Source organism: Dipodomys merriami, unplaced genomic scaffold, assembly GCF_024711535.1.
Source record: "Dipodomys merriami isolate MVZ:Mamm:240054 unplaced genomic scaffold, mDipMer1.0.p SCAF_55, whole genome shotgun sequence".
Taxonomy (NCBI): Eukaryota; Metazoa; Chordata; class Mammalia; order Rodentia; family Heteromyidae; genus Dipodomys; species Dipodomys merriami.
In genome coordinates this window covers 6,347,282-6,375,202 of record NW_027206124.1, presented here as the reverse complement: position 1 = coordinate 6,375,202, position 27,921 = coordinate 6,347,282, and the positions used below count along the sequence as shown (strand labels likewise).

Genomic DNA, 27,921 nt, shown 5'->3' with positions numbered 1-27,921 from the left:
GCAGCAAAGCTGTTCTCATACCATCAAAGATACACGAGGCAGACCCAGGGCTGGGGCCGGGAGGCCTGAGCTAGGTATTTAAGTGGAGCAGACACAGGAGGTGTCGTTAGTTCTCTCTTTATATAGATTCTGGTTCTAGAAACAGCTCACCGCGGCCAGCCAGCCGGGGCTAGCACACCGACGGGCAGGACGAACTATTTACAGGCCCATCACAGGGCTGTACCATGGCCGCATCCCAGCTCGGCGCTTAGCCATGACAACAATAAGTTAGAGCTGGCCAGGCAGGGCAGGGGCTGTACACACAAGTGCTGGGGGCTCAGGGCCTCAATACTGTCGAGGGCCGGGGCTGTAAACATGGCCGGGGCGGCCCTGCCCACCCCAAGTGGTCTGTGGCGACTGGAAGCAGAGCAGCCTGGGCAGGCTGGGGGGTCAGGCATCTGACAAGCAGCTCTGGATCCGGTCCACCCACTGCTGGGCTGAGGGCACATCCTGGGCACAGAAGTTGTAAACTCGACGTGTTGTCTTTACCTGGGAAGAGTGCATTACTGACTCCACAGCCCCCACGCTGCAAGCCCCTCCCTCACCTCCTGTGCCCCGGCAAAAGGCTCACATCGAAGAAGGCTTTCTCGTCCACAGTCTTGGGGGCACCCATGGTGGGGGTACCGGGAGCCACGGCCTCCACCTCTGCCAGGTCAATCACACCTTTGCACTCAGTATCCACCCGGTGGTCGTAGTAACGCAGCTGGGGTGGGGACGGGGCGGGTCAGGGCCAGCCCGAACCCTGAGAGTCCCCCCACAGCCACCACCACTCACCTGGTGCTTGGTCTTGTCAAGCACAAACCAGCGGGCCTTCCAGGGCTTCATGAAGGCCCCCTTCTTATACAAGGTGCCCTCATAGGACCTGCATGTGCACCAGAACCAGGGCCGGGCCAGCCGTCAGGAAGGGACTGTCTCCAAAAAAGACATGAAGGGTCCCCCCCATCCCCATCATAATGGACTCCAAAAACCAGAGCTGTGGGTCAAGGAAGTAGCCGACACATGGGGCGGGTACTCTGAAAGAGGAACGCTCGGCAAGCAGGTGTGTGGAGTCAGCTTACAGCAGCTACATGATCGCTAGGAGGCTCACTGTGGGCTGGACCCTGTTGTACACGGAGGCTTACCGGCCACCAGCCACATGGGTTCCCACAGCACTGCCCTCGGTCCTGCTGTCCTCGGAGGGCCCATACCCCAAACCCCTTCCAATACGGGGCAACTTGTCATGATCCCCCCCCCACAGGACTCTCCAAAGGCACCTACCCCCTGAATCTGAGAAATCAACCCCAGAGGTCGAGGCAGGAGGCCCCCACAAACCTGTTCTCACTTTCTGCTGTCTGGAACTGGCTATACAGCGTGCTGGTGCTTCGGCGAGCAGCCTGGCGGGAGCTAGATGTGGTGGAGCCACTACTCTGGTCACTGTCCAAGCTGAGGCTCAGGGTGGAGCCCACAGGCCCCTCCTGTAGGTACACGCCCAGCGAGCGGCGATGGTGGGGCACACTGGACACCAGTAGGGAGCTGGGAGCGCCCTGGGGCAGCAGAGTATGGTTTATAGACAGACAGTCTATCGACTGACCACGGATAATCCCGGCCTTCTCCTGACAACGCTCTCAGTCCCCAAGTCCAGCTCCCATCCCAGCTTACACGTCCATCTGGCCGGCCTTCAAGGCGCTGAGCAGCCTTCACCCGGTCCCAGGTGTCCTTCCAGCGCTCAGGAGGTCGGCCTAGCTCAGTTTCCAGCCGCTGAAGCTCCTGGGGAGAAAGAGTAAACAACTATTTAGGGCTGGGAAGGTGGCTCAGGGGTAGAGTGCTTGCCAGCACACACGAAGCCCTGGGTTCTATTCCTCGGTATCACAGACACAGAAAAGGACAGAAGTGGTGCTGTGGCTCAAGTGGTAGAGTGCTAGCCTTGAGCAAAAGAAGCTCAGGGACAGTGTCCAGGTCCTGAGTTCAAGACCCAAGACCAGCAACACCCCCACCCCATCTCCCCAACAAAGGAAAAAGAAAACATATGGATATATACAGACAATATGAGTTACACTTTTCCAAAACAAGGATAAGAATGATGAGGTCTAAAGGCCAGATGCTGGTGGTTCACGCCTGTAATCCTCAGAGGATGAGACCTGGGGATCATGGTTTGAAGCCAGCCTGGGCTGGCTGGAGATTCCTATCTCCACTAAATTACCAAAAATGCTGGAAGTGGAGCTGTGGCTCAAGTGGTAGAGCATTAGCCTTGAGCAGAAAAGCTCAGGGACAGTATCCAAGCCCCAAATTCAAACAGCACCAAAAAAAAAAAAAAAAAAAAAGGAAATTTCTTGGGAAATGTACCTCAGAGTGAAGAAGAGGAACTGTGTAATGTCAAGAAAAGTTACAGTGTCTCAATCAGAGGGTCAAAAAGAAGTGCTAAAAAAATGTTTAGGCATAATCAGGAGAGAACTCGTAGCCAGTCCTTACAGAGAGGCCCTGCTTGGGACCCTGCGGTATGGACAGAAGGACAATGCCCTCCCAGTCCGCTGACCTCCTACCATCTCCACTCTCTGAGGAGCTGCTATGCTACATGGGAGCTATGGAATGTGAGCCCACCAGGAGCTACGAACATGTTTCCTGCCATCCTCCCAGGAATCCCCAGCCTCTGGTACTAACTCTCAATCAGATCCTCAATAAAAACAATTAGAAACGATCCTCCCCACAAAAAAAGGAGGGGGGAGGAGCAGTAATAGAAAAATAGAAATAATCAAAAATATATTGCAGCCTAAAGAGATTACAGGAAAAAAAAAAAAAGGAAACAGTACTTGGGTGGAAAAGAAAACAAAATTAAGAATCAGTGGTAGTCTAAAATGTTATTAAATTTAATAGAAATTAAATGAAGTGGTCATCCCACAGATCGTGCGTGTGTGTGTGTGTGTGTGTGTGTGTGTGTGTGTATGTGTGTGTACTGTACCAAATTGCTGAAACCAAAGATGAAAACTAAAGGTGAAGAGAAAAAAAGGCAGTAACATAATTCCGTCTGTGTGTGTGTGTGTGTACTGTACCAAATTGCTGAAGAAAAAAAGGCAGTAACATAATTCCGTGTGTGTGTGTGTGTGTGTGTGTGTGTGTGTGTGTGTGTACTGTACCAAATTGCTGAAACCAAAGATGAAAACTAAAGGTGAAGAGAAAAAAAGGCAGTAACATAATTCATAAAGGTGTGAAAAGCACCAACTTCTACTCAGAAGCAGTGAAAGCCAGAGAACAATCTAATGCCACCTAAAGCGTTCAGGGTGACCAGCCTGCAGGCCGCCTTCATTCGTAAATTACTACCCCACGTGCCTGGGGAACAGGCCCTGTTGGGTCATACTCCATATGCAGTCATCAAATATTTGCTTCTCTCTATAGTGTGTATTCTGTATTTCTATACTCTTTTGTATCTACCACCTACCTGGGAGCTATAAATCAACGTTCTGCAAGAAGAAACAGATTCTAAAATGTTCAGGGCAACTTTCAAGGCCCCTGGAGAAGTCAGGGTCTAGGCCCGTCTTCTGGCCATTCAGTCCCTGACGCAGGCCCACCACAGGCAGGAAATGCTGTCCAACCCCACACTCCAGCAACCCCGTTACCAACCAGCGTCAGTGAGCTCAAAATGTCTCCATCTTTTCCTTTTTTTTTTTTTTTTTTTTTGCCAGTCCTGGAGCTTGAACTCTGGGCCTGGGTCCTGTCCCTGAGCTTTTATGCTCAAGGCTAGCGTTCTACCACTTGAGCCACAGCGCCACTTTGGCTTTTTTGTCAACTGATTGGAGATAAGAGTCTCTCTCATGGTCTTTCCAGCCTGAGCTGGCTTCAAACTGTGATCCTCAGACCTCAGCCTCCTGATTAGCTAGATTACAGGCACGAGCCACCGGCACCTGGCTCTTGGCACCCAGCTCTTATTCCAACCTGATTCTTGATGTTGAGGTCTCCTACCAGGGATGGCAGAGTGAGGAGCAACAACAACATACATCAACCGCCAAGCTTCCAGGACAAGAATCAGAAGAGCTGCTGCTTGTTTCGGACAAGAAAGGTAGATAGCCTGGCAGAGTAGGGGAATGGTTCCTAGGAAAACCCTGTCTTTGCTGATGGTTGACTCCTAGGTACTTCCTGGCCACACAAAGCCAGCTATTACACAGTAGTGTGGATGTGATTTGCCCCCCCCAGAGGCAGTGTGGAGTTGTGGGCTTGGAAAATGATGGAACTTCTGAGAGACAAGGCCATGCAGGAGGGCTCAAGGCTACAGAAAAGTGCTCTCTGGGGAGCACTGAGACAGTTCTGAGAGGGCTATTACAGGAGGAAGCTCACCGAGCCTCCCACTCCTGAATGTGATCCTTGGTCCTGCATGTGGTTTTGCCATCATCGCCATCTGCCACCAAGTGACAGAGCAGAAGCTTCACCAAAACCGAGAACTCAGCTAAGTAAACCTCTTCACTTTACAAGTTAGCCTATCTCCAGTGCTTTAGCACAGTGACAGAGACTAAGACACAGGGTTAGGGGAAGCACACACACACCCTGAGCCAGCCCTCACAATCACGAGATGTGGGGCTTGTGACAAGTGTCCTTACTACTACTACCTGCAGGCATGCACCAAGCAGGGGTGGGGACATGGACAGCACAGGCGCCCAGGCCAGCAGGCAGGTCACTGGTGGAGCAAAGGCAGAGCCGGTCCAGCCCAAGGGGAACAGACTGGCACACACGCGTATACGCGTGCACACACACCCATGCACACACTAGGCCCAACCCCCGTGTCTGACAAAGCAGGACAGGCCGGTCCAGCCCAAGGGGACCAGTCTGGCACATATGCATATACGGATGCACACGTGCACACACACCCAAGCACACACTAGGCCCAACTCTCATGTCTGACAAAGCAGGACAGGCCGGTCCAGCCCAAGGGAAGCAGAGTGGCACTTATGCATACAGGCGTGCACTCGTGAGCACACACCCATGCAGGCTAGGCCCAGCCCTCGTGTCTGACAAAGCAGGACAGGCCAGGTCCAGCCCAAGGGAAGCAGAGTGGCACAAATGCGTATACGTGTGCACACGTGCACACACACCCACACAGGCTAGGCCCAGCCCTCATGTCTGACCAAGCAGGCCGGGCCGGGCCCGCCCGCGCTCCGAGCGCACACCTCGAGCAGGCGTGAGATGGCGTCTGGCTGAACCCGCGGGCGGCTGTCGCAGCACGGCCACACCACGCGCCTCCTGCTCTGGGGGGCGCCTCCGTCGGGCCGCTCCTCCTCCGGGGGCTCAGGCGGCCCCTGCGCCAGCTCCCAGTCGTAGGGCGGGCCCTCGGCCAGCGTCTCCTCCGTGTAGAAATCCCACACCTTCAGGTTTGACACGTTGCTGTAGGGCCGCAGGACCTGGGGGTGAGCCTGGCGTTGAGAAGCTGGGCCGGGCGGGAGCCGCTGGCCCCCACCAGGCCCCACTCACCTCGGTGTCCTCTGGAGCGTATGTGTAGTTATAGAACACGGGGGTCCTCTTGCTCAGCCGGTCCACGTACTCCCACACAGACCGGCATGCCGGCTGGGCCCTGCGCTCACCCTTCTCCTCATAGAGCAGCCCTGTACGGGGTAACTTTGAGCCTCTCCCCTCTAGACAACTACCGAGGCCGGCACCCACCTTCCCCACCCACATACCCACATACCCAGCTCAATGCGCTCGTAGTCAGAGTCCAGCAGGAAGGTACGGAAACGGCGGGATGCATGGTGGTAACCGAGGAACTTGAGGTAGAACTGGCTGAACTCAAACTCCATGGGGAACTGTAGATGGACCTGCGCGTGACCGGCGCAGGAGTCAGAGGTCGGAGGTCAGGTTAGGAAGTTCAACCCACTTCTGCCCACAGGGCCCCTCGCCCACCTGGTGTACACAGTCCAGGAATTGCAGGAACACAGGTGTGAAGCCGCTGCTCTGGCCCGCCAGGGTGTGGGCCCCACGATGGCTGAAGCGGTGGCCGAAGGACAACCACTCCTTCTCCACCAGCAGGCGGAAGCCCTCCAGGGTGCGGTAGAAGGGGTCTGAGAGCAGCTGCACCAAGGACACCACCTGCCAGCACCACGGGTGGTCAGGAAGGCACCAGGGGCCCGGGCCCAGCCCATTCCCGCCTCCGCCACACACCTGCGTGGTGATGTCCCAGCCATCCTCAAGGCTCACCAGGACGGAGGAGCCTGAGTCCAGAAGCTCCACCACCAGCACCGATATCTGCAGCAGCTTATGGATCTGTAGGGGCGGGCAGTCCTCAGACCCCACCCTGCCGGGGTCCATGGTGCCCACACACACCTGGCAGCGTCCCCAGACACGGGTGGGCACAGCATCAGAAGGACACACTGCTGTGGTGGTCATGCTGGTCACCGTTTTCCCCAGCCAGTTCATCACAGCACCCCCACAACACACCCGGGTCCCCCAGGACTGGGAAGAAGATTCAACACAAGTCCCTGTCCTTGAGGTACCCAGCAGTCAAGTCTCATCTCTGAGCCCTCCAGCATGCACAAGACACTAGTGACGTGATGCTCAGCCTTACGCCCCAAATTACAACAAGCAGTGTGGGTTACCAGCTCCTCCAAAATCAACAGGCTTCCCCAGACACCCCCATCACCGATGGCCTGTCCAGTCCCAGGCACAAGCCCCGCTGTGGAAGCAGTGGAAGCCGGAGCCCTGCCACTCGGCCCCACTTATGGTAGGCTTGTGACCTGCTGGGCAGACGGGAGGGGCGCTGTAAAGACCTGAGTCAGCCACTCCGAGTCCTCCAGGGAGCGCAGGAAGGAGACGGGGCCGGGCTCCGCAGCAGGGCAGCCAGGGACGCAGGCCTTCAGCAGCTTCTTGAAGCTGGCCTTCACCTGCCTGACCTCAAACACCTCAATGGGTACCAGCTCCCACTGCTGCAGGGGGTCCGGTCGCACACCCTGGGAAGCGGCCAACCAAGCATCGTGAGCCACATCCGACCCTGTGCGCCGCCCCCAGCCCCCGACCCCTCCCCGGTCCGTGCCCCTACCCAGTCACCTTGAGCTGCGCTTTGTCCCCAATGATATAGAGGGCTGCACGGTGGGGCCGCAGGAAGCCAGGGTCGGGGGGGGCCCCGTTGGCCTGTGGGGGACTCAGGACATCTCTGCCAGCCAGCCGGGAGCCCACGTCAGCGCCAAGCCCACCGCTGTGGCCGCTGGCCCGGACGCTGCCCCACTTCCCTGCGGAGAAGACCAGGTGAGCTGAGGGCCAGGGCCAGCTCACCACTTACCTGGGGCTGGCTGGGCCTGGCCTCCAGGGGGAGAATGAGTGCCCAGCCACGTGTGGTGAGCGAGGAGGGCTGGAACATACAGATGCTGAGCTACAGGGGGTGGCTGATGTTAGTACCTGGGGTCAGGTTCGGGTGTTAGCCAGGTGAGTGACCAGGGCTAGAGGGACAGGCCAGTTATGCTGTCTGTCACAACGGGAGTTAGTGCCAGGTGTGAAAGGAGACATTAGCGCCCGAGACGGCTCAGCTCACGCTGGGGGCCATCGGTGCCAGGCAAGGGAGGAGCCCCTGGTTACGGTACCTCGGGGCGCGGTCCGTCTGGAGGCCGAGGCCGCCATGGGGGTGGACAGCGTGGTGACCCTGGCTCTGGGACTGGGCACTGGAGGCATAGCAAAGAGAAGGCTCAGACCTGGCCCCAGCCCCTGGCTGCCAGAAGTTCCCACCAAGCTCTTCTCTCCAGGAGCCCCGGAACCAGCAGGAGTTGGCAGCAAGTCCCGAGTCCCAGAAGGGAGAGGAGGAGCCTCGTGGGGTCCAGGCGGGAGGTCTTCCCACAGGGGCGGCCCGGTGCTGGGAAGGTCTCAACAGCTCAGGACACCCTTGTTCTTGAGTCCCTCCTCAAGGGCACGATCCCTCTCGGTCAGAGTGGCCGCTGTGACTGGCCTCGTCTGAAGTGCTCAAAACCTGGCAGTGCCATAGGCTTGCCCAGGACACGGTGCAGGGGACCTGAGAGCTGAGCCTGACCGCCTGGAGGCCTCCAGAAGAGGGGCAGCAGGACGGGGACTCGCTGTTCAGTCCAGGACACAGGCAAATCTAAGCTCTGGAGCAATGCCAGACAGGCTTTAGGCTGAGACAAGTGTGGTCGGGAGGCCTAGTTGTTTGGCTTGGCCAGCAAGGGCTCTGAGGGGCTCGGGTCACACAGCGGTCTCAGCATCAACCCACCTCAGTCTCACACATAGACACAGGTGCAGCATGGCCTCCATCCACCGTTAAGGCCCAGCACAATGCCAGCCGCCAGTTTGCCTTCCCTGACATTCACACTGTTGGTAGCACAGTCTACCAGCTCACAGTGAGAGAAGCATCAGCCTATTTAAGATGCTGGATGGGGGCTGGAAAGGTGGCTCAGTGGTAGAGTGTTTGCCTAGCACGCATGAAGCCCTGGGTTCGATTCCTCAGTACCACATACACAGAAAAAGCCAGAAATGGCGCTGTGGCTCAAGTGGCTAGCCTGGAGCAAAAGAAGCTCAGGGACAGTTCCCAGGCCCTGAGTTCAAACCCCAGGACTGGCAAAAAAAAAAAAAAAAGGACGCTAGATGAACTCAGAAGTAAAGCTGAGGGCAGCCAGACCCTGGCCAACAAGAGGCAGCATCCACGGGGCTGGAGGAGGTAGCAGATGTCCCAGGGACAGCAGGGAAGGGGACAGTGCGGGGGGCTCAGGGTGCTGCCCACAGGCGCCTCTCAGAATCTGGCAGCGTGGGAGGCAAGGAAGCACTGACCACAAAACAGACTTAACCACAGTGAAGGCAAATGTTTCTGATGGAAGCTGAGGCTGAGCCGATCTGACCTGTCCGGTCAGAGACAGCGTCTCTTGATGCCCTGGTCTTTGACCCCAGTTCCTGGCAAATGCTAATAAGGGACCCAGACAGACTAAGAAGTACTACCACAGATGCAGTGAGGAAGCCCTGGCCACGGTGTCCTGGGTGGGACAGAGGGGAAGGCAGCAGCCGCAGACGACAGACAGCACACAGAAGCCAGGTGTGTAGACCAGAGAGACTCAAGGACACTTAGGCAGCAGGCCGGCTCTGCCCGTGGGAGATGCCCCCACTGATGGACACACTGTGCTCCCAGAAGCTGAGCCGGCAGAGGAAAACACAGCCCATGACCTTGAGGGAAGACTGGGGGTGGAAAGTGACAGGTGACATGCAGCCACCCGAGTACACAGGTTGGGCCAGGAGGACTCATCCCCAAACCAGGACGGGCTGGCCGTGGTGACGCGGAAGCAACGCCTGGGGCTAAGAAAGGCACCAAGCATCACACACGGCCTGCTGTGCAGAGTGCAGCTGGAGTTGTAAGCCTACAAACCAACCCTCCAGGAAGCAGCCTCTACCAGCCATGCTAAAAGGACCTGCCAGAGAGAGCAAGAATACCAAGCAGAGCCCTGGGGGACAGAGGACCAGACTGGGGTGTCCAATGGGTCAGGTGTCAGGAAAGCCAAAGGGATAGAAGCTGTGAGATAAAGGCATGGCTCAAATGGTAGAGCACACGCTTAGCAAGTGAAAGGCGCTGAGTTCAAACCCCAGCACTTCAACAGCATCAACAATAACAAACAGAAGCTGCCACCTAGTAGATCCCCAAGGAGAGGGTTCCCTCCCACTGCCCCCCACAACTGCCCATGTGCCCACTTGCTGTGGCTTGAAAGATAAGCCTCATCTCTCGTCTGAAAGTCTCTCAGTGCTCAACATCCAGAATCAGTCACCTGCCCCTGGCTCTGTTCTGTCTGCTGGACAGTAGCTGCTGAGCAGGCCACATCCACAGCACTAACACAGGAGCCAGCCACGAAGCCATTCTACGGGCCAGAGTCAGTGCCAGGCACCAAGGGAAGGCCTCCACCCCATGGGGAGAGCACACATCTGACCCCCACACCTGGTGGGGGGACGGATGGCCTCATAAGGACAGAAGGCATCTCTCACAACTACCAGCAACTCCCAGGCAAGGCACCAAGGGCCCTACAGACAGATCTGAGCTCAGGGGCAGAGGCTGTCCTACGCACCGGGTGCCATGGCGGTGTGTGCCGCTGGGAAGGGGGGACCGGAGATGGGGAGGGGAGGATGATAGAAATAGAGAGACCGACACAGACAAGACCCCAAAGAGCCAGGACCAGTGAGGATGGAGGCCAAGCAGAGAGCAAAGTGGCACTTGGTAGAGGACAGGTGGATGCGCCCAAGGATGTTCTCAGAGCATAGCCACGTGTGGGTGCCAATCTAGCAGACCCTAAAGGCCTCCAGCAGCTACCCTAGTTCAGGGAAGATGAGGTGGTAGACGGGCTCGTGGTCAGAGCGGATGAGGGCTTGGGACACTCACCTGGTCTTGGTACCCAGAGAGGTCCCTCTCCATATCTCACACTCCAATATTCCTGACCAAGGCGACTAGCAGTCACTAGCCTACCGACCATAAACACCCCCCCCCCATTCCTCCCTGCCCCAGCCCCACCTCCCATAATGTACGTGCTCTCACCATGACTACTCATGTGAGCTGAGGAGAAGCCACTGAGTGTGTTTCGTCCCGATGAATCAGCGTAGCGGGGCATAGAGCTGACCACAGCCTGCAGGTACTTCTCCTGCTCCAAGCTGCCCGAGTCTGCCTGGGACTGGCCTGGAAGAGGACAAGGAGCTGGAAGGGGGCGGGCGGGCAGTCAGGGTGGGCAGAAGCAGGCAGCACTGAGGTCGGTACCTGGAGAAGGCGCGCTCTGGGCCTTGAAGAGGCCCGCCACGCCCTTGCCGTGCAGGCCCCCGGAGCGCAGCAGCACGGCCTTGGAGCGCCCGCTGCGCCAGCAGACCACAGGGAAGCGGTTCTGGCGATAGCAGCGGGACACGCGCTGCAGGGCGTTGTCCTGGATGCTCTGGGGAACGATCAGCAAACCCGGGTAGCTGCAGGGGTTGGAGACCTTGTCAGGGAAGCTGCCAGGGCCTTGTCTCATGCCCGTTTTGGAGCCTCACACAGGCAATGGAAGAGAAGCCAACGGGCGGACACAAAGGAGCAAGTTCATGGCTCGGAGCAGAAAAGCACGCTTTCCAGACCCGTGCTCAAGCCAGGGGCTCTACCAAGCCCTGAAGCCCCATCCTCTGTTTTTCCTCTTCCCATGTGCCTTCTTGGGCCAAGAGTCATGGCCAAAGCCCACGGCAAGCAGAGACGGTGCCCAAGCACCGCCCACCGCCCCAGCCAACCCTGATTGAGTGACACCGGCATGCCCTGGCCAGGCCTCACCTGCGACAGATGGCGTACATGCGGTTGACTGGGGAGATGCGGAAGGGCTCGGACTTGGCTCGGCTAAGGCTGCTGCTCAGGGTGCCCAATCCAAGGCGCTGGTAGTCACGGCAACATGCCCGCTCCACCAGGCTGCTCATAGTCATACGGTCTGAGGGCTTCAAGGCCGAGGATGGGGTCAGCGTGCTGGGGTCCAGTTCTTCAGACACTGCAGTCCAGGACACACATGCAATCATCAACCAGAGACCCTCCAGCCCTCCACGAAGCGGGGCCGGCCCTGACCCTGCTCCCACCTGAGATCTCATCCTCCTGGTCCTCAGGAGGTGGCTGGCCCCGGTGCTCCCAGCTGGGGGGGTTGTATTTCTTCCGGGTAACGTACTGCCGCCCAATGGTCTTCTTGGCATTTTTCACCAGGTTCCGGGACAGGGTTCTGGACAGGATGGGCCAGAAGAGGTGAGAGAAGGGGAAATGAGCGCCTGGGCACAGGGGCCCAGAAGGCCTGGCTCCCCTGGCCCTGAAGAGCAGCTCCATACCTGAGAGAAGGGCCTTTGTCTTTGGCAGGCCGGGGTGGCCGGCCAGGTGCATGGGTGGAGCCCAGAGCGAACGCAAAGGTGCCCCGGATATCTGGTGGGTAGCGAAGCTTGTGCAGCTGCTTGCGGAAGAGCTCAGCACTATCAGACCCCACCTCCTCATCAAAGGCCATTTTCAGCAGCTGTGTCAGAAAAAGCAGCCCTCAGAGTTGAGGGGCCACCAAGCCCTTCCCTAACCCGAATGCAGCGCGGTATGCAGGCTCCCTTCTCGTGGCCGCCAGCCACAGACGCAGACACCCTGAGGGGAGGCCTGAACCCGTAACTTAGGGTTCAATGTGTGTGTCAACTGTGCAAATGTCAGTGGCTACACGGCAAGATCTCAGCTCAGAAAGCACTAGGCCTGGACTCCGAGAGCCAGCGTCCCATGGAAACAGCCAAGACACAAAAGTCAGCGCGTCAATGGGCAGATGCTACCAGGCTGAGAGCCTGGTAAGCCCACGAACGACCTGTGAGCAAGGGCCACAGGTGGAAAATAGCTTCACGGGGTAAGCCAGCCCGTCCCTGCCCACCTGGAATGTGCAGGACCGCAGCTGCAGCCCGTCCTGCAGAAGCTGGTCTACGGGGGTCTGGACACTGATGCGCTTCTCCTTGGTCAGGGCAGCCACAGGGAAGGAGCGGACCACCACCTGCTCCCCCACTTACAAGGGGCCAAGCAGAATTAGGAGGAGGAAAAAGGGAGAGGAACTAATCACTCTCAGAGTACCATGGTTACAGAGCTCCTGGGTGGATGGGAAAGGAACAGACATGGGCCATCTCCGATAGGGTCCCCACATACCTAAGAAAGGGGAAAGAAAAGGCAGGGGAATCCTACTGCCCCGAACCATCTGGCGGAGGGGAGGGAAGAAGGCTGGAAGGCTCACCTAAGGGGTCAGTGGGCATCCCCGTGAAGATGACCCGGTATGTGGTGAGGAACACAGCGCCTTCGGCTGGCAGCAGCGCAGGCCCCCCGCCGCTGCCCCCGGCCCCCTCCTCACGTCCATCCGGCAGCAGGTAGACTCGCAGTCCATCCAAGACACACTCCTCACCAGGCAACAGGCGTGGCCGCAGCAGCTTGGGCTGCTCAGAGACAGGAGGGGCCTCTCAGGACCCAGCCCAGACCCCTGGCACCCACCACCCAGCCCCCATCGCTGCTTACCTTCTGGATAGGGGGTAACCTCTTACTCTCACGGTGCACAGCCTCCAGGGTCTCGATGTGCATCTGGACAATGTCTGGGGAGAGTAGGTTTCACACCCTGGACCCCCACAGCCACCCGTTCGCAAAAATGCTTCCAGGCCTAGAGCCTCCGTACCTGGCACCATGACGTGCAGCCCTTTGAGGTGGTCGCTGGTGACCCCACTCTCTGTGCAGACCTTGTCCACAAAGCGGTTGATGAAACGAACCACGGTCCCAGCCACATCACAGGTTTCTGCGTCTTCAAAACCACTTTCTGTATCGTAGCTCTCAGCCATGCTACCTGCCATGCTGGAACAGAAGGGTGTGTGTGGGCACCAGCCCTGTCCCCACCCTAGACCCCAACCCAAGTCCCTCCCATCCCCACCCCAGACCCCAACCCAAGTCCCGCCCACCTGTTGGTGACGAGGCTGTTGCTGGCGCTCTCCAGGTCGCCTAGCCCTGCGCGTTCCCGAAGGAGGCGGCTTTTACTGCTGTCCAGAGGCAGCAAGAGGTAGCTCATGCGGTTGGCATAGTGGATGGCCTGACTGAACACCGTACTCTCCTCCTTCTGCACCAGCTCCTGTTGCTTCTCACGGCTCAAAGTTGGCCACAGGCGCCGCTGCTCTGAAGCCACATCCAAGGCAGAGCGTTCGTCCTCCTGAGACTGCACTTCACCAACCTCCTGCCACAACACCACGGGGGGTAAGCTGGGCTGATGGTGCCCCCTCCCAGAGCAGCACGCACATCAGCCCCAAGCTAGCTCTCTCCCGCACCAGGTGGGCTCCCCACTCCGACGCAGGGCGCCCTGCTCACCTGGGAGGGGCTCACTGAGCCCTCAGAGCTCTCCAGGTAGAGGGCCCGGATGTGGGTCTGCACGTCCCCATAGAACATGGCTTCCCAGAACTGGGGTGTACTCCATACTACGTGCTCCTGCACACAGCTGTATGCGAACTGTGTCACCCCTGGGCTCAGCTTCTGCAGAGGGGGGTTGGAAGGTCATGCGCGTGCCCCCGGAAGCGGGCAGAGGGCGGCCCGCAGCCCTCCTCACACTCACCCGGCAGAAGGCCGTGACAAGGGGCAGCAGGGCAGCGGCGATGCCATGCTCATCCAGAGAGGTACAGTCCTGTGAGCAAGGCCGTCAGACGCGGGCACGCCCTCGCAGAGCACCCACTCCAACCCGGTCTCCACAGCCACCACAGACCAGCATCTCAGGCCCCATCGCCCGGAACCCTCTGGCTCAGCTCCTCGCAGCTGCCTCAGGTTTCAAGGTCAGCTAGACTCCCCCATTCTCTGCCTTTCTCTACAGACCACCAACCCCCGTCCCACAGCAGAGATCCCTCGTAGCCACTCTACTCTCGCCTCAAGATGAGCATCTCTTCCGACTGTGACAGCCTGAGGGTGACCGGAGCAGCCTGCCCACCCCGCTCACACCTGCTGTCACAGGCAGGCGGGGGCTGGCCTCACCTGCAGGCAGCAGTTCATCATGCGGACGACGAAGTCGAACTGCTGGTGGTCCAAGACCGCTCGGTTCTGCTGCACGTGCAGGTGGAGCTCCTGGGCAAGGCAGCGGCGGGCTGCACGCCCCTTCAGGGCCCTGAGCACCGCGGGGAGCAGCTGCGGGAGAGGCAAGGGGGCACGGTGAGGTCCCCACCAGTGTGGAAGGGGGTATAGCAGGTACCCGCGACACCCCTGCCATAACCTCAACTCCAGGCACGAAGGAGACCTAAAAGCCATCCAGGTCAGGGTGTGCCCAAGGGCTGGGTTTTACAGACTAAAGCCCCCGCAGACCCAGCAACTCCACAGGTGACAGTTAATGAGGACAAGGACACAAGCTGCTTATTGCCCACTCCCAAGCCAGTGTGCAATGTGTTCTGGAGAGAGGCCTTCTAGGCCTGCTGGGACTCAATCTGAAAAGCATGGGCTTAAGCAGTGCAGGTGTCCTGTGGCAGTCACACAGGAGGGCTTGGGCTTCAAGCCGTTGCTGTCTGAAAGCCGTGGGAACCCCACAGGGGTGTCACACAGCCATGAACACTGCTGTCACGAAGGAAGAACAGAGGGTTGTTTTCTATAAACTCAACAAATAAAGCCAAAAAGCCATTACACATATGGATCTGTTCTTTTTTAGGAGAAAGACACAAAAACAAAAAGTTGATAGCTGAAAGAAATCTTCAGGATCCTGTTCCCTCCCTCCCTCCCTCCCTCCCTCCCTCCCTCCCTCTCTCTCTCTCTCTCTCTCTCTCTCTCTCCAGTCCTAGGGACTGAACTCAGGGCCTGGGCACTATCTCTGAGTTTCTTTTGCTCAAGGCTAGTGCTCTACCACTTGGGCCACAGCACAACTTCTAGCTTTTTCTGTGTGTGGTACTGAGAATCGAACCCAGGGCTTCATGCATGCAAGGCAAGCACTCTTCTACTGAGCCACCTTCCCAGCCCTAGGGTCTTCTAATTTCTAAAAATCGATGTGAACATCTCCACCGCTGGGCTTTCCCAGAAGACCTGCAGTCCACTAAGGAGAGGAGAGGAGACCGCTGTACTCTAAGATGAAGGAGAAAAGACCTGGTGCCCACCTACACCAGCCAACTTCAGCCATCCACAGGGGAGCAGAGCCCTGGCAAAGGCTCAGCACTAAGGCCTGAGCCTCTTCTGAGAGCTGCTGTGGACCCCAGGTCTGAGGTCCCACACAACAAGTCTCACCTTCTTTTTTTTTTTTTTTTGGGGGGGGGTCCAGTCGTGGGGCCTGAACTCTGGGTCTGAGCACTGTCCCTCAGCTCTTCAGCTCAAGGCTAGGTGCTCTACCACTTTAGTCACAGCGCCACTTCTGGCTTTTTTCTTTTTGCTTATGTGGTGCTGGGGAATGGAACCCAGGGCCTCATGCATGCAAGGCAAGCGCTCTACCACTGAGCCACCTTCCCAGCCCCAAGTCTCACCTTCTTAGCCTCAAGCATCTTCCCCTCAAACACATAGGAGATGCAGTTCCGAACCACCTCCAGCCGGCGGGCGCTGTTGACATGTGGCCCGCTGCACCGCTCTAGTATGGCCGCTGAGGAGAGACAGGACATGCTTGGCCTGACTCCCAACTCCTGACCCCACACCCACGCTAGGTCAGGCTCCTCCTTACGCACTCATGGGAGGCCCGGAGGGCACAGTGGTCTTCCTCTCCGTCTTCACAGCTGGGGGTGCTCCCTGCATCTTGGCTGCAGCTTGGTCCACAATCCACTGCACAGTACCCTCATCCAGACGGGGGAAGGGCCGGGGTGCCCGTCGCAGGTGACTAGCCTCGCCTGGCCTTTGCACTTTGTGCATCGCCACCGCTGGGTATGGGTTCTCCTGGGGCAACACAGGCAGATGGCGGCTGACGGGCCCGGGAGAAGCTGGGGCCATACCCTCCCCTCACACTGCCCACCATACATTCTTATAGAGCTGCTCTGCCAGTTCCTGGACGTGGCGCAGAACACGCTGGGGGTGGTTCTCATCTGCACGCATCCGTGCCACCTCGTGGGCCACCAGCTGGCGGGAGAGGAGGCAGAGTGAGGAAGAGCGGGTGGGTGGGTGGGGGAAGAGTCAGGTGGACAGGCAGGGGCAAGAAGACCCACCTCATCGAACAGGTCTGTGGGGCGGTAGGGGACCCCACGTTCTGACACAAAGCCTGCAAAGGCCATGCCCTCCAGTACCTTCATCAGGAAATCATCCTCCACCAGCCCGCGCTGGCCCAGGAAGGCTGCCTGGGAGAACACAAGGAAATCAGGGGTCCAAAGAGCACTCATCTTCCACCCCACCCCGCCCCACCAAGAGGCCCACCTTGTGGAAGCGAATGACCGGCTCTGGGTGGATGCGGACAATGTGCAGGCACCACCGGTAACCCTGCAGCAGCTGAGCAAAGAGCCGAAGAAAAACAGCACGAAGCTCCTTGTCCTGGGAACACAGCAGGCCCGGTGAGCGCCTGGGCCACCAGCCCCACTAGGGCCCCGGGGTGCTTCTCCCTACTCCCACCCAAAGTTTGGGGAGGGGTCCTGTGTACTTCTGCTGCCACCAGTGGCCCTCCACAGTGCTCCACGTGACCAAGTGACCCCTACAGCTGCTGAACAAGTGGCTCCGGTTTGGTACCTCCAGAGGCCTCCTTACCGATGCCAAGCCTCAGTGCCTTAATGGGAGCCCTGAAGACCGGCATGTGCTCACTGCACAAACACCACACCTAACTGCTTGAAGCCCCTTTGTGCGCAGGATCCCTCCTGCCTGAGGCAGGCCTGGAGGTGGGGCCACAGCCCAGCCACCAGCAGAGGCAGCCCTGAGTGATGGGCAGTGGGGCAGCCTGGGGAAGTAGAGGCACGGAGGTCCCGTATCAAAGCAGCAACAACCCCCACCTGCATCTTCAGGGAGGAAGTCGATGTGGTGGCAGGGGGGAAGGCAAGGTCAGCCAACTCCAGCTCTGGGTCCAGAACCTCAAGAAGCAGAGGGGGACAGACAGCTGTACAATCAGCCTTCGGCTATGGGTGCCCTTGCTGGGAAATGACTCCCACAGACCCCAGCACCCCGCTTCCCCCAGTTTCCCACCCTCACCATGCTCAGAGCACTGTGGGTCTGGCTCTGCAGCGGCTCCGGAAGGGGTGGAATGTGCACACACTCGGGGACAGTCACCGTCCCTCCATCAAGATCAGCAATGATCACATCCAGCTGTGAACCAAAAGGAGCAACTGGTGAGGGACCAGAAGGGCCTGGGCATCAAGACAGACACAAGCCACAGCCCTTACCAGCTCCTGGGTCTCTGCCTGGAAGGCTGCATTGACTCCAATGATGAAGGGTGTGGGTGTGCTGAGGACCTCCAGCAGCTGCGCCGGCAAGATGGGTACATAGGTGAAGCTACAGCAAGCCCAGAGGACACAGTGAGCCCCAGAAGACAGGGCTGGTGGGAGAGTCGAGAGAGGCTGCGTGGAGGGTCTGGGCAGAGGTACCTGTATCTGAGAGGGAACAGCAGTGCCAGAAGACCCCTGCAAGCATCTGCAAGCCGTTGGTAGCTCCGGGACAGGAAAAGGACTTTGTGTTCCGTGAGGGCAGCACAGAATAAAGACAGCACGTTGGTGATGCCTGAAGAGGACAGGCTTGATGTGAGCCCTACGGCCCTGCCCTGGGCACACAGCAAGAATCTGCATCCCTGAACACCCGCCCGAGGGCAGGAAGCCGGGGAGCCAGGAAACAGGCACGCTCACCTAGCTGGCGGAAGAGCAGGGCCACGCTGCAGCGACTGACAGGCAGAGAGTCTGCCAGGGGGGTCTGGATGACTTGCCGGTCACCAGCACCCAATGAAATGGTTCTCTGTGGAAAAAAATTGGCCCAGGCTTAGCAGCCTGCCCAAATTCAAGTCAGCCCAGAGCTCTCGGCCCAGATGGGTCTCGGTAGGCTGACAGACCTCAAGGTGCACTGGCAGGGTGACTAGAGGGAAAGGCCACACCCAGCTGCAGGCTGAGCACTGCTGCAGAGAAAACAAGGCAGGGGCAGCTGCCTCTGACCTGGGTGGGTGGGGGCAAGGCCTGGGGAGGCAGAAGAAACAAAGAGTCCATACCGCTCCTTCCTCAACAGAGTCCGGCTGCACAGGACAGACAGGCAGAGAGACACAGTTAGACACCGTCAGCACACAGGCACAGAGCACGGAGCAGACAGATAACTGACACCCACATCCAGAGACAGACACACAACCAAGGGTCCAGAGGACTGACAAGACTGAAAGACGCTAGGCGCAAAGGCACAGGTACAACAGCCAGGTGAGCAGCAGGGTCAAGAACAGGTAACAATGATGACACAGAGAATAGCCATGCTCAGCTGGCGAGACTACAAGTGCCAGGCCTGCGCCAGAGTCTCGATATCCACCTGTGAGCCTCCAGCCAAGGGCACAGTGCATGTCAACAGGTTCCCGATAACGTTCTCCAAGCACACATTCAGGCCTTCCACGTGGATGGCATAGATGAGACCGAGGCTATTCTGCAAGGGCAAGACAGAGCACAGTGGTACACCAGGCGGGAGCACCCATGTCCCACGCAGATACCACGGCAGGCCATCTCACCCTGAACACTTCCGTGTGGTCCAGCCGTGACACCAGCACTAGAGTCTTAGGAGCGAAGAGCTGGCCAGGTGGGGCCGGTGCTGTAGGTGACAACCGCACCTGGCCTCCCTCGTCGGCCTCCTCCTCCCTCTCCACAGCATTTGCAGTGCACACCGCTTCCTGAGGACAGAAGCCCAGTCTCCTGACTCTTGCCAGGCTATTCCAAGAGCCAAAGGAGAGGGCAAAGGTGACCGAGGTAGACCTGGCCCACCAGCTGCCCATGGCCCATGCTGTAGCCCAAATCTCTCACTGACCTGTGTAGGCTCTGCTGGCTCCCAGAAGGTCAAGCAGGCGCAGTAGTGGCGCTCGGAGTTGATATCAGTGAGGACAGCAACAAAGAAGGTCGGTGGATTCCTCTCAGGACATAACTGCCACCCACTAGGCTGGCAGAACTGCAGGGAGGGTTCAGCAGTCAGCTGCCGAGGCCCGCACCGCCAGCAGCAAACAGCCCCAAACAGCCTGCTCCCATCAGCTGCACTCCAGAGCCGGCCTGGAGCTCCTCACCTAGCCAACTGAGAACACCTCACCTCCCAGCCTCAGACTCTAGATGAAAGGGTGAGGGCCGGGAGGGACAGGGTGCCCATCACTGTGACACGTGACGGCATGAAACGGTGAGGCGGGCGCCTGTTAGGCCAGCCATCACCTGCAGGGGGCCTGCCTGCAGTCGCACTGGCACTACCCTGGGGCTAGGTCTGCCTCCTCTACTCACCAGCTCAATGCCCTGTGGGAAAGGGTTGTCCTCCCAGTCCTTCTCTGGGAAGCGCTGCAGAATCTGGCCCTGGCCTTCCACACTCCCTGAGGACAAGAGCAGACCGTCCGTCAGAGCACCCTTCCACCTCCCACTCACTCCCACCTTGCCAGGGCTGAAGGCCACACAACCCGGAGTGGAAAGGTCTTCTTCTAACCAGCACCAGACAGCCTCAGCTCCCACATCTACCAATTCTCTAAAGTAGTTCTGAGTAGACAAATAAATAGCTAGGCAACCACAGAGCGCGGGACCACCACAGGGCAGGGAGAAAAGCCCTCAAAGCTCTGTAAGCCCTGATGCTCCCACCTCCTATCCCCAGCCTGACCCCACTGCGTCCACACCATGGAGAACTGTCTACTCCCACCTGCCTGACTAGCCAGACCTCTCACAGCACAAGGACCAGCCACGGAGGTCCCACAGCAGTTCCAACTGTTCCAGAGTACACAATATCCGCCCCTTTTGGCTGACTCCCAACTTAAAGACCAAGCCCCTGTAACTACTGGCCACTGTGTGAACGGTGCGTGCCATGCGCACTATCTGGTGGTGCACAGGACATATCTGAGTAGCCTGAAGCTCCCCTTTGTCGGCCTACGCTAGGCCTACATGACCAGTGCAAAGGACACACACCTGTTATCTGTGTGGAATTCAGACTCTCTGCTACCAACTGTGATCTATCACCACCATATCAAACAGTCTCTCCCTCGGGACAGGTCTCAGAAGAAAACATTTCCCAAGAGTATGTAACTTGGACCCCAGAGCTCTCTAAATTCCCAGTCTATACACCCACTACCACACCCAGGATCACTATTACCCCCCCCCCACACACACACACTACCACAACCAGGACCTGATCACTGTCTATATTACCCACTACCACACCCAGGACCTGATCACTGTCTATACCTCTCTTTACCACACTCAGGACCTGATCACTGTCTATACCTCTCTCTACCACACTCAGGACCTGATCACTGTCTATACCTCTCTCTACCACACCCAGGACCTGATCACTGTCTATACCTCTCTCTACCACACCCAGGACCTGATGACTGTCTATACCTCTCTCTACCACACCTAGAGCCTGATCACTGTCTATTACCCCCCCTACTACCACACCCAGGACCTGATCACTGTCTATACCTCTCTCTACCATACCTAGAACCTGATCACTGTCTATTACCCCCCCACTACCACACCCAGGACCTGATCGCTGTCTACACCCCCACTACTACCACACCAGGACCTGATCACTGTCTATATCTCCCACTACCACACCCAGGACCTGATCACTGTCTATACCCCCCCTACTACCACACCCAGGACCTGATCACTGTCTATACCTCTCTCTACCACACCCAGGACCTGATCACTGTCTATACCTCTCTCTACCACACCTAGAACCTGATCACTGTCTATTACCCCCCCTACTACCACACCCAGGACCTGATCACTGTCTATACCTCTCTCTACCACACCTAGAACCTGATCACTGTCTATTACCCCCTCTACTACCACACCCAGGACCTGATCACTGTCTATATCTCCCACTACCACACCCAGGACCTGATCACTGTCTATACTTCCACAGCCACACCAGGACCTGATCACTGTCTATACCTCCCACTACCACACCCAGGACCTGATCACTGTCTATACCCCCCCTACTACCACACCCAGGACCTGATCACTGTCTATTACCTCCCCCCCATTACCACACCCAGGACCTGATCACTGTGTAAACCCCCCACTACAACACAAGGACCTGATCACTGTCTATACCCCACACACCCACTACCACACCCAGGACCAACTCAAGTCAAGTATACACAGGTGGTCTGGAACCCATCTCTACAAAGCCAAACCAGAAGGCAAAATGAAAGCCACAATAGTGAGGGGGTGTGTTCAGGACCAGCCTCTGCCAGTACCACCTGCATTCCAGGACTCATGGACAATGGACTAGATTATGGCAGGAAAGGAGGAGGCCTCTTCACTTTCACCCCCTGCACTCACAATTCCAAAATCCCCAGAGCACAAATCCTGTGCTTGGAGTAGACTCAACCCTGCTGCCTCACCCCTAGAAGAAGCAGGACAGTCCTGTGAAGATGCTTAGCACAAAGTCTCACGGACCTGAGTCCCAGAGAGCGAGTGCAGTGTGCTACCTGTGCATCCAGGCAGGCCCACACCCACCAGCCTGGTCAACCAGCCAGCAGCCCAACAGCACACATTCCCCCACACCTCCTAAAAGCAGAGGAGCTCGGCCACAATCCCCTCCAGAGTCCAGAGGCCATGCCAGAGATGTGAACACTGAGCAGGTTTCTGCTAAGCTGGAGGTGGAGGCTGCTGAGGAGCGATTCTGACTCACCTTCCTGCTCCCCAGCCTCCTCCACCACTGACACTCTGCAGGTGACAGGCAGGAGGCAGCAGGTGTCCTGGTAGCATGCGCGCTTACAGCCAACCCATGCACTTGCACCATCCAGATAAACCCCCACGAGGTTTCTAGGGTCCTATTCACAAAGGCCACCCCAACAGGCCTGGGCAGCTCCCACACACAGTCCCTGAGTTGTGGCTCCTCCCCCCACCCACCTCACCAAGGGCTGGTTGGGCTGGGCCCGGCCCTGGCTGGCACCCGGGGCTCGCCCAGCTCCTGCCACGAGGCAGCAGGCAGGGGAGGGAGGAAGGTGGGAGCCATGGACGGCAGCTTCTACCCCACTAAAACCAGGTAGGACCCGGCCCCCCACATGACCAGCAGGACCCCACCTCTCCCCCTTGAGGGAGTGGGCAGAGAGAGGACAGCCACCATCCGCCGCTGCTCTCCCCATACACTTACGTGAAATGCCACCTCCAACTTCACACTTGGCCTCAACGTCCTCTTGGGGCCCAACTCTCAGAAGAGAGTTTTCCGCTGGCCAGCCCACTGGGTATTTCTCCTAAGCTCCTTCCCAGACTTGACCATCAGGTCTCCAGACGGGTGTCCCCTCCTCTGGGAATCTCTCTGATTGAGTCTGGGGCAACAGGGCCCTAAGACCCTCCCTCCTTCCAGCATAACTCTGGGACAACTGGTACACCTGTCACAGGCTCAGCCAGTCAGCAAGCCCCAGTGCATGGCACAGACCACAGCCTAATTAGGACTTGCTGAATGCCTAGAGCCAGCTACATGACCATCCTCTCCACACCCAGCCCTACTCACGCCCCACAAATGAACAGGTTCCTCAGTCAGAAGTGCACAGCAGCTTCCGGAGCCCCAAGGCATGACAGAATACAGCAAGTCCTCCAAGAAAGGTACATCACCCTACAGCTCTCCTTCTCTAGGACCCCCCCAGCCTACAGCTTGGCCGCTGGCCAGCACGGAGTGGGGGAGGTGGAGAGGGAGGAGCCTGCCTGCCACATCTTCTGTGGCCACAAAGGTAATGGGCACTGTCAAGTTACTTGCCCCACCAGAGTCCTGCCCTTTCTGAGGAAGCAGGGTCTGCTGAAGCACAGGGGCCTCCCGCTCATGACGCACAGAGGCAGGGGAGGCACCTGAGGGCCACACCGGAGCTCTTGTCCTCTGAGTCCTCCAGCAGCCGTCCCAGGATGGCAAGCTTGGCAGAACACAGCCGGCTCACTGTCACCTGCGGGCAGGACCCCATCACCAGGCCAGGTTGATGCCTGGAGGGCCAGCGAGGCCAGTGTGCACTGTAGGAAGGCAGACAGGACTGCAGCCTCCTCTGCACCCAGCCCACTACCTCCATCCACACTGGATAACATCAGCCATCTGTTGCCCAGGATGAGCCCATCTTTGGGAAGAGGAAAAGCAATAAAGGGGAATGACACCTTCCTGCTGCCCTGCCCACCAGACCTCAATGTGTGGGCATACTGGCTCGGGTCAGCAGAGAACACGTACAAGGGCCTGCACCTTCTTTAGTTGTCTTCCCTGACCCATTCCCCACCCCAAAGTCAAACTACACAACTCTGATCCAAAGACCTAGACCCCTTCATATGCCCAGGGGGAGGATGGGAGGCAACGGAGGCATGCCAAACAGCCCCAACCTGCTCCATGGGTGGGGACAGCAGATGGGACCCAAGAATGCGGCCAGCTCATCACCAGTAGGACTGAGAGAGGTCAAGCCACTCGGTAGAAGGCCTTATTCTCAGATGCTGGGAATCCAGCCCCTCCTCACCAGTTGCAGCAGGGCCCACCAACCTGTCTAGCCAGGTCACATATCTGTGCTGCTTCCAAAGACACCACAGTACTGCGGTGCTGCATTCAGTATTCAGTTAACTGGCCACTACCGAGGGCTCCACAAGGGTAATTGTTCTGGTCCTTGCGCTGATCCCAGGTACAGGCCAGAACAGACACAGAAAGTTCTCCTGACTCAGTAGGTAAGGTGCCTGCAGTGAGCCAGCGATGAGCATCCTCCAAGTCACAAGAGACCACACAGCCCAGCATTTACCTTCTCTAGGCCTTCACTACTGAGGTACCTAGCTGGTAACCACTAGCAACCAGGATGCTCCCTCAGGCCAGACCATAGACTCAACCTAGGGAGTTGATACAGGCGCTCAGCACCCAGCAGTTCCAGGCGGAATGTTCCGATTCAGGCCAAAAACAAAGATGATCTTCCCACTCATTCCTCAACCCAAAATATTTTGAGTCCCTATCCTGATGTCCTAGGCCTGCCAATATGTGAGAGGTCCTTTCCTCCCTCAGCAGCTCTGGTCATATTTGTGCCTACAAGTATTTACACGCTTGCTGCTCAGACATGAAGACATAATCACTTCTCAGAGCCTTTCACATGTGAAAGTTCATTACAACCCTTACAGCAGCCTACGAGGTAGCATGGCTCACTCCATCTCCTAGGAGAGCCAATGACTGCCCCACGTTTAAAGAGCAATTGAGTGACAAAGCAAGAGCAAATGGCCCCAAACAATGCTCCTGCTTCAGGTGTTTTTGGTCCCCTGTACCTCCACCTGTGCCCTGCCACCTAGCTCTGCATTCAACTCATGACTAGGGACTAAGCTTTGTTCCCCAAAGGGATGGATGAGTCCTTCTAAAGGATGCCATGAGCCTGGGTGGTCAGCTAGCAGCTATTCAGCTCTAATCCCAGAAGACAATGGTTTGGGGGCTCCATGGTCCCCTATCCCTTTGAAGTGGTTAGCTCAGGAATCACTCATTCATATCATTCAAGGTAAATGGAGGGGCTAGGAAGGTGGCTCAGTGGTAGAATGCTTGCCTTGCACTCATGAGGCCCTGGGTTCAATTCCTCAGCACCACATAAGCAGAAAAAGCAAGAAGTGAGCACTAGCCTTGAACTGAAGAGCTGAGGACAGCGCCCAGGCCCAGAGTTGAGGACCCATGACCAGAAAAAAAAAAAAAAAGGTAAACAGACACCTTGAGCTCCTGTCTTCTACCCTGTCCTACTCAGAGGCCGGAAGTGTCTACCCCTTGTATGGCTTCAGCAGTGAGCATCTATCATAGCTAGCTTTATTTTTTGTCAGTCATGGGGCTTGAACTCTGGGCCTGGGCACTGTCCCTCAGCTCTTCAGCTCAAGTCTAGCACTCCACTTGAGCCACAGCCCCAGTTCCGGTTTTCTGGTGGTTTATTGGAGGTAAGAGTCTCATAGACTTTCCTGCCCGGGCTGGCTTTGAACCGTGATCCTCAGATCTCAGCCTTCGGAGTAGGATTACAGGCATGAGCCACCAGTGCCTGGCACAGCTAGCTTCTTCACCTATCCTTCCTTACCTGTTGGTCACAGTCACCCTAACCCTCAGGCCTCTCACTTGGCCTCTGCTTGCAATCTCTGTGTCATAGGCCTTCCCTCCCCACCATGACCTCCACAGGATCAGCCTCCAAGCCTGCTCTGATGCTCCTGCCCAGCACCCAGTTCAAAGCCCCTCACAGCACAGCAGCCCTCTTCCACAGATGGTATGGCCTTCTTATTGCCTTCCACATGTTCTTGGAGGAGAAGTTCTCCCTCTGAGACCAGTACACTGATGATAAGCCTGCTGCACGCAGGACAGAGAGAGGAGCACTGTGCAGGCTTTGCTTTGGAGAATTGTCTCTCTGAAGGGAAAGACAGATGTTCATGACTGATGGTGCACTAAGACCTATACTTGGATAGATGAAAGCAGAAAGGAGCAGATGCTGAGTGAGGGTGCGGAGACAGGAAACTCCTTAAGAGACTTCAGAAAGTGTGTGTGGTCCAGCAGATGGGACACAGTCCAGGTAGAGGCAAAGAGAAAAGCAGATCTTCTTGAATATTGGTAGCTGAACTGATAAGCAGCAAGATAGTGAGGGGAAGACTCAATCTCTCCTCTAGGTTTTGAGGGCTTAGCCCTAGTTTGACCATACTCAGGGCCTTTTTGCTCAAGGATAGCAGTCGACCACTTGGAGCTACAGCACCACTTTTGGTTTTCTAGTGGTTATTTGGAGGTAAGAGTCTCACGGACTTTCCTGTCTGGGCTGGCTTTGAACTGTGATCCTCAGATCTCAGCCTCCTGAGTAGCTAGGATGACAGGTGTGAGTCACCAAGCACCTGGCTTACTGTTGGGATTTGACAGCCTGAGTGTGAGTCTCTCTGTGCTGACAGACCAGCACTCAACTTCTCTGGGCCTGATTCTGCTCTGCAGATGGGAGCCACAGCAAGGCAACCTCAGTGGGCTGCTGGGAGAAAAAAAGTGAGATCATGATCACAAAGGGCTGAGCAGGGCCTGGCACACTGAGCACAGAGCCAGCACCCCAACACTGCTGTCTCCACGGCTGTTGATGTCACTGCCAGGCTGTTCTCCTACCCGGGAGCGGAGCGCTCAGACTCGGGCATCAGCGCCAGGCACACGCGTACCGGGCCAATCACCGGCACTGTTCTTCCACCTGGAGTTCTCCAAGTTTCAGCCCGACCCCATCCCCTCCTACACCGGCGCTAAGCCTCCGGGAGGCTCCAGACTCCGCACCCGGTCCGAGGGGGGCCGGGAGCCCACGGCCCGCTTTCCCTCCACACACAGCCACCAGCAGATGGCCGCGGCGGGGCGCGTCCCTCCCACCCGACTGGGAGCCGCCCGGGGTCCTCTCTGCGCCCAGGCGGAGGCCGCACGCCCGGCCCGGGCCGGGGACGGACGCGGGCCCCGGGCCCCCGAGGGCTGAGCGCCCTCCCGCGGCGCCGGCCGGCGGGCCTCGGCGCGACCCTCCAGCCCAGGCCCTCGGGCCTCGTCCCCCGCTCCCGGTCGCCGCACTCACCGCGCGGGTGCGGCCCGAACGCCACCAGCACGAAGTAGTCCGCGAGCCGCGCCATGGCGAAGGGCGCGGGGCAGCCCGAGGGGCGCGGACCAGCTCCGCCGCTCCGGGACTTGAGAGCGGCGCGCTCATGGCCCGGCGCCGGCCCTGGGCCGCGCACCCCGAACACCCCGGGCCCGCTCCTCCGCGGCGCTAGCCAGCGCTTCCGCCGCCATCTTCCCAGCCAGCCGGCCCGCCCGGCCCCGCCGCGCGCCTGCGCGCCCGCTCGCCCCGCCCGCCTCCGTGGGCGTGGCCTGGACGGCGCCCCGTCATTGGTCCACGGGGAGTGGGCGGGTCTCGCGGGCGACTCCCCGCCCACCGCCTCCCGCGCCCCGCCCCGGGGCCGGCCCTTAGGAGGGTGGTGCGGACGGTGGCTCGGGCGGGTCAGGGGATGCCGGCGGGACCCCGGGCCGAGCTCGCTGTCAGGACTCGCACGCGCGGCGAGCACGCGGAGAGCGAACCCTGGGCTCCCATCCCTGGCAGGTGTCAGATGGAGCCAGCAGAAGAGGCCAGGGCCAAGCCGCCTCGGACTCCCGAACGGGACGGGAGCGGAGGCAGCGGAGCCGTGGCCCAGCCTGCCAGCCTGGCAGCAGGGCAGGAAGCGTCCCGGGCGGAAGCGGGTCGGGCCCCCGCGGGAGCCCCGCTAGGCGTGGTGGACGGCCGCACCGGTCATTCACGTCTGGCCGCGGACGGCAAGTGGGGTGCCCTTCGGGAAGGCCGAGACACCCCCGGAACCAGGGGCCGGCGAGGGGTCCCCTCGGGGTTGGACACGTGAGCTGGGGGGCAGGAGGCTCCCGGAGAGGCCAGCGCACGGGCTGGGCTCCTAACTGCTGCAGGAACTGAG

General features: G+C 58.4%; 1 protein-coding gene across 2 annotated transcripts; it reads right to left on the bottom strand.

Annotated features, from left to right (window-relative positions):
* Positions 1-101: 101 nt before the first annotated feature.
* On the bottom strand, positions 102-27,257 carry Sbf1 (SET binding factor 1). Of its 2 annotated transcripts, XM_069999764.1 has the most exons (41): positions 27,042-27,257; positions 19,792-19,877; positions 19,337-19,474; positions 19,044-19,202; positions 18,851-18,961; positions 18,193-18,298; positions 17,938-18,070; positions 17,737-17,845; positions 17,546-17,659; positions 17,350-17,427; positions 16,787-16,900; positions 16,582-16,710; positions 16,397-16,495; positions 16,111-16,315; positions 15,916-16,028; positions 14,456-14,605; positions 14,046-14,114; positions 13,805-13,966; positions 13,405-13,673; positions 13,128-13,300; positions 12,974-13,047; positions 12,699-12,894; positions 12,348-12,475; positions 11,782-11,960; positions 11,542-11,678; positions 11,249-11,456; positions 10,715-10,911; positions 10,499-10,636; positions 7,569-7,646; positions 7,039-7,220; positions 6,762-6,941; positions 6,157-6,258; positions 5,899-6,084; positions 5,687-5,813; positions 5,473-5,603; positions 5,172-5,402; positions 1,678-1,785; positions 1,351-1,562; positions 814-901; positions 611-742; positions 102-528 (listed from the first exon to the last, which is right to left on the bottom strand). In XM_069999764.1, exons 1-41 carry the CDS (start codon positions 27,094-27,096, stop codon positions 430-432), a joined length of 5,685 nt encoding a protein of 1,894 aa, XP_069855865.1. In that variant the 5' UTR covers positions 27,097-27,257; the 3' UTR covers positions 102-429. The 2 variants fall into 2 exon arrangements, with proteins under 2 accessions (XP_069855865.1, XP_069855866.1); XM_069999765.1 differs by lacking the exon at positions 7,569-7,646.
* Between the last annotated feature and the right edge of the window lie 664 nt (positions 27,258-27,921).